The sequence below is a fragment of the Pezoporus occidentalis genome, unplaced genomic scaffold, assembly GCF_034315485.1.
Source record: "Pezoporus occidentalis ecotype Australia unplaced genomic scaffold, CSIRO_AGI_Poc_V1 ctg157, whole genome shotgun sequence".
Lineage (NCBI taxonomy): Eukaryota > Metazoa > Chordata > Aves > Psittaciformes > Psittacidae > Pezoporus > Pezoporus occidentalis.
In genome coordinates, this window is record NW_026913393.1 from 1,165,441 (window position 1) to 1,171,440 (window position 6,000).

The 6,000-nt window shown below is 44.1% G+C and overlaps 1 protein-coding gene across 5 annotated transcripts in view; it reads right to left on the bottom strand.

Annotated features, from left to right (window-relative positions):
- Positions 1–4,439, bottom strand: part of KATNAL2 (katanin catalytic subunit A1 like 2) — a 34,244-nt gene extending 29,805 nt beyond the window's left edge. For 2 of the 5 annotated variants that reach the window (XM_062611759.1, XM_062611758.1), the window contains exon 1: positions 4,261–4,439. In XM_062611759.1, the coding sequence (XP_062467743.1) occupies positions 4,261–4,311 (51 nt within the window). In that variant the 5' untranslated portion in view covers positions 4,312–4,439. Of the gene's footprint in view, positions 1–3,107; positions 3,785–4,250 lie in introns of those variants that run through there. The other 3 variants (XM_062611763.1, XM_062611766.1, XM_062611765.1) reach the window with 3 other exon arrangements.
- Between the last annotated feature and the right edge of the window lie 1,561 nt (positions 4,440–6,000).

The following is a 6,000-nucleotide window of genomic DNA, read 5'->3' on the forward strand; positions in this document are numbered from 1 at the left end:
TGAGCAATCCACTTCAACCTTAACCTGGTAATGTTCTTGTTCTGTTGACCAAGCAGAAACAAAAGTGAACCTTTACATCAAAGGAGAGACCCATCTAAAAATCAGAACAGAGTTTAGACAGAGAGGTACATTCTGTCTTTATCTCTTGTTAATAAGAATGCAAACAACAATGGCTAATTTTGAGAGGTCAGATATGTGTTCAAAGAAAATTAGCTGGATGTTAACCTGTTGATAACAAAGAATTCCATGAGATTGGATCTGAAAAAGGGAACCAAGATACTAGTATCTCCAGTCCCAGTTCTGTGAGGTTTCTATAAAACAAAAAATTAAGGGCCTTACAAAATTACAGGTCTTGAGAGTCAGTGGTGCTTGACCAGTCTCAGAAAGCCACCTCTCCCAGCCATTCACCACTCCTATTTTACCATGTACTCTTTCCATGAAGTAGATGAACCTCTGCATGTGTCAGTGCAACCAGTAGCTTCAGCTGTCCACCCAAAAGACCACTCTGCCAATGAGACAGGATCTCCTGTCCTGACTCCAGTTTATTGTCTAGGGACTGACCCCCACTGCAAGTATGTCCACATAACAATGTGCCTGAAACACTGGATGAGACCCTTAGTGTCATGGCTTACTGGTGGGGAGCCAGCAGTGCTGGGGTTAATGTTGGACTTGACGATCTTGAAGGTCTTTTCCGACCAAAATGATTCTATGATTCTATAACACTGCCCAGGACTTCTGCTGTGCTTAGAGAGGAAATGGTAAATCTTACACAGCATGAAAAAAATAGGAGCACTTATAAGTGCAAAGTTACTTAAAATTCTGTTTAGCTTTATAGTGATTTAGCCTTCCTGTTTAATTAGTATCTAGAATTGCATGTTGTTTATAGCCACTGGTGTTTCAATAGATGTTTAAATGTTTAAAGTTTAATAAGCTTCCGTTCTCAAAAGAACAAAAAATGTATGTAATTAAATTTTCAATTACTATAGGGGATTTTGGGGTCCATGCAATTAATAAAAGCTTAAGGCACTTAAGTGTGATCTTGTTTTAAAAACTAAAGAGTTGAGCACTTAACTAATTAGCTCCAACACTTGTATTTTAGTTATTTCCAGCTTAACAAAAGTGTATGTATTCCTTTCTTTGAGCTGTTTAAAATTAAACTATTAGAGCTATGCATCTTTAAATGCCATTGTTTACATAGTTTTTCCCATACCTTTTACAAAAATGCATTTACATTATAAATCAATCTGGTCTCCTGCATAATTCCATTAAATACTGAAAGATTAATTTAACCCTATAATGCTTTATTATAATTTGATTCTGTATTTCTGCATTAATATATTGGATAGAATGAAGAAAAAAAAATACAGAGTAAGTAAGCTTGGAAACATGAACAAGAAGAAACCTGAAAATGGGCTCTGGACAAGCTCCTGTAGGGACAGGACAAGGGGAATGGCTTTAACCTGCCAGAGGGGAGACTGAGATGAGCTCTTAGGCAGAAGTTCTCCCCTGCAAGGGTGGTGAAGTGATGGCACAGGGTGCCCAGAGAAGCTGTGGCTGCCCCATCCCTGGCAGTGTTCAAGACCTGGTTGGATGAGGCTCAGAGTAACTTGCTCTAGTGGAACGTGTCCCTGCCCATGGTACGGGTTGGAAATGGATGAGCTTTAAGTTCCCTTCCAACCCAAACAAGTCTGGGATTCTGTGTTACTGTAGTGCTGTGCCCTTGTACATCGAACTGGTGCAGTCAAGATGAATTCAGAGGGATCTGTGGTTAGGAATTCAGACAAGAGGCAAGAAGTTTGCTCTACAATCACACAGGGTAGTCTAATAATACATGCATTGTCCCTTTCTTCTTTTGCCTTTGAGATCCCCAGATGTCTGCGAAGTATAGGCTTCCTCAAACTGGCATCATATCAGGGTAGAGAGAGTCACTGAGGCATGATGGACTTTCATAGTTTCCCACAGCTTTCCCTCTCCCCTAGCCCCTAATATGATATATTTGCAGCCTCGTCAGGCTTCTTTGAAGGCCGACGTTCAATTATTGTTTGGATTGCTGACAGTATTTCTTGAGAAACACAAGCAGAGAAGGGAAATGGTGAGTTTTGGCCAACGTGTAACTTGGCTGCCTGTGAACAGAATTTCCCAGCACAAAGAAAAGGCACTTTTTTACTTTCTTCTCTCTTCCAAATTATACAAACTTGCTACAAACAATAGAGTTGGCAGTTTCTCAAGAAGGATTACAAATAGCTTTCATAATTAAAGACATACAGAAAGTTCACACAGATGTTACAGCTGTCCTAGTAATTACACTAGGATGCATATGGGAGGTGTTACACTTAAAATGTAAAGATATTTACAGTCTGAGTTTTGTGCTCTGAAAACAGAAACCTTCCAATTTCTCCACTCATTCCAATATTTACATGCCATCTTTCATTAAGTCATGCTTCAATGCTAAAAGACACTCACGGATCACTATTATCTCCCTTTTTCAAGAGGAACATTGATGAAGCCAGGTTTTATGCTGTCAAGACTTCACTAATTTGAAGTGATACATGTTATGAACACATAAAAATTAACTGACGTGAAGTATGGTGAATTATTAAACAATACAAATTAAAGATGTTGAATTCACAAATTAATTAACAAGCATTAACTCTCCCACTCATTTGTAAGAACTGTACTGCAGTTCACAATAATATTACTTGTCAAGACCGATTTGCAGAACATATGACATATTCAACAGTGAAATGCCTCACAAAAAAAGACTGTAAAACTACACTGGATAGTAACTGTAAACAGCTACAGAGTTTTAATGCATGTAAGAATTTGTATTTCCAATGGAATTTATTTTTTAAAACACTTTTCCATCATTATTATTAAAAAATAATAATTTCCATTCTGTAACACAGATCAATGGGAAAATGCAGTACAGATAAGGATAGGACTAACTTAGGATAGGATTGGACTGAGTTATTTAGTGCTACAAATTAAAAATGTAGCAGCCTAACTTTTACATACTGCACTGCAATACTGGGATTCAGAAAACAGAAATTAAATACCTAGGCTCCCTCCACAGAAGTCAAGAACCTTAGAGCAATAATTAAAGTAACCTCTTTGCAGTTTCAGGTTGTTCCTTAGACACTGACTGACTTTAAAAAAGCAGGCTCCAAACTTCTGCCTCTCTGCGAATAACTCCCTGTACTCTGTACCCCAAATATAAACTCTGATCTTCACATCCGTCCTGCCAAAAGCCTACAGAGAAGCCAGACTACAAAGCAAACCAACCCATATCCAGTGGGAGAACTCACAGGGAAGGATTCTTGAGCGCCAGGTTCTAGTCTCAAAAATGTTTCTGCATTTAGCAGTCAAAACCATCCTTGGGACCAGGGCCAGCCAAATCACCATTGGTGAAGTTACAAATCAGTCCTGTTTTTCTCATTTTCCTTCTGCACATTAACACAATTTCAATACCACACCTTAGATCACCATTCTCAGTGGCTGTGATCTGAACCTACTTTAGGGCTCAGAAGGATACTGCTGTAGGCTCCTGTTCTCAGGTATATCTATAACCTATTAATCTAAGAGTCCAGCATAACCTAAAACTCAGCCTAGGACACCCTCCCCAAACTAACCGATCCTGTCCTATTCATACACAGCAGGAACGTGGATTTACTGTATGCATTCAAAGCACCCAACACCTTTGTGGGACAGGTTTTCAAGTCTTGCAGTCTGTCTTACTCTGGCTATATTTGACCAGCAGATGGAAGCAAAAGAACAGGTTAAGAAAGTCAGAAAACTGCTGCTTCTGGGCTTCCTGGATCCGTTGGATAAAAGCATGGCGAGGCAGTACAGCCTTGACTTGTGGGAAAAGAAGCTGAAGGGGGAAGGAACATGGACTTGTCCCCTTTCGCTGTATGTGCTCCTACTATAACCATGCAAATACAAGACCTGGGGGCAGCAAGAGGCCCTGCGCTGAGAGGCGGACAGGACAAAAGCACTTCCATCCTGCAAAGGGAAGGGAAACCAGAAATGGAAGTTGCATGATGCCCACCCTTAAGAGGCAGGACCGACATCATCCCGGTGACTCCGACACCTCCACGCCCCACGTCCAACTCAAGGCCGACCTCACGCCGGCCGCCATGATACAACCAACTCCCCTCCAGCGCATGCGCGAAAGTGCTACGCCACTCCTCCCTCCCTCCACCGCCCCCCCCCCCCCGCCGTTTCTATAGCAACAGTAACGCGCGGCCCACCGGTGCTTACCGCTTCCCTCGCCTCGTAGGTGGTTCTCAGCGTCTCGCAGGAGAGCTCCATCGGGGTAGGCAACGGGCCCGAGCCCGGCCACGGCAGCAGCAGCCAACGGGGAAAGTCACGGCGAGCTGCGGATAGCGGCCGGTCCCGCACCCGGCGGAGGGCAGCGGGCGCCCGTGAGGCAGAGGCCCGCCCTACAGCCCTCAGCCAGCCAATCGAGAGGCGGAGGGGTGAAAGTTGCCGAGGAACTGCCCAATCATGAGTGGCAGAGGGTCGCCGTTTAACAGCTGGGGCAAGCAGGGTAGAGGGGAATTGGGGGCTACGTCCGGTGCTGCGCCCCTCACTGCAAGAGAGACACTGAGGTGCTGGAGCGGGGCCAGAGAAGGGCAGTGGAGCTGGAGCAGGGCCTGGAGCACAAGTGTGATGGGGAACGGCTGAGGGACCTGGGGGGTTCAGTCTGGAGAAGAGAAGGCTCAGGGGGGACCTGATGGCTCCCTACAAGTGCCTGACAGGAGGATGGAGCCAGGAGGGGCTGGGCTCTGCTCCCAAGGAACAAGGGATGGGACAAGAGGAAACGGCCTCAAGCTGCACAAGGGAAAAATTTCTCCCCTGAAAGGGTGATCAGACATCGGAAGAGGCTGCCCAGGACAGTGGTGGAATCAAACCATGTAGACAAGACACGTTCACAAACCATGTACGAGGCCCTTAGTAACACAGAATCATAGAATAGCTAGGGTTGGAAAGGACCTTAAGATCATCTAGTTCCAACCCCCATGGTTCAGTAGTAGCCTTGGCAGTGCTGGGGAACAGTTGGACTCGATCTTAAAGGTCTTTTCCAACCTAAGCAATTACACGATTCCAAGATTCTGTGACGGCTCTAGAGAGCATGGGCACTCAGCACCACCCCTTCACATTTTTGCCATCCACTTCCTGTAGTGTTACATTAAAAAGTAAATGGCTCTGGGTTAGGAAAGATGATGGAGAAGCCTAAGGCTGGCCTCCAGCTGACCTTGTAAAGTTCCTTCCTTAAAACAGTGCACATATACACAAATAAAATCTACTAATCTCAGCTGATCCCCTCCAGTTTTCTCACTGCTTGCAAATCATATCCAGTTGTCCATTAGCAGCACAGGAGGTTGCTGAGGTGTAATGCTGATGAGTGTAATTGTTGCAATGCTGAGAGCAGTTATAGGATGGGTTGTTAGGCTTTTTTGGTTTGTTTGGTTTTGTTTTGTGTTTTTTTTTTTTAACTGTCGCGTGTTTTGTGGGAAGCAGGGAGAGTTTATTTAGAAGATCAGATGTTCTGGGTGGGTTTTCTTTCCCCAACAAGCCTAATTCAATTTAGGGGGCAGCGTGATTAGCACCTATAGGCTCCCTTGTTACCCCAACTAGGGCCTAATGGGATAAAATTAAGCACAGGAATAGCTGCAGTAACATCCTCTCACATAAAAGCATGACTGCTTTGAAAACAAGTTGTCTGTTCCTACAATGGCTAGTTCTGGGTTGGATGTTGATGCTTGTCCTGTAAGCCAGGAAAATGAGGGAGTGGGAAATGCTGCAGGAGCTGCAACAGAGGATTCTGAGATGGAGTGTAGAGAAAGGAAGAATTACAGCAAGCAGGGGAGTAAGAAGAAGCAGCAGAAGTATGGACCATTGAAGTGCCAATACTGGAGGTAAGTCTTTCGAAAGTTTGGTAGGAAGAGATATTTTTGGAGAGGTTGAAGGTTTGGTAAGCTGCTAAAATGGCGTGGT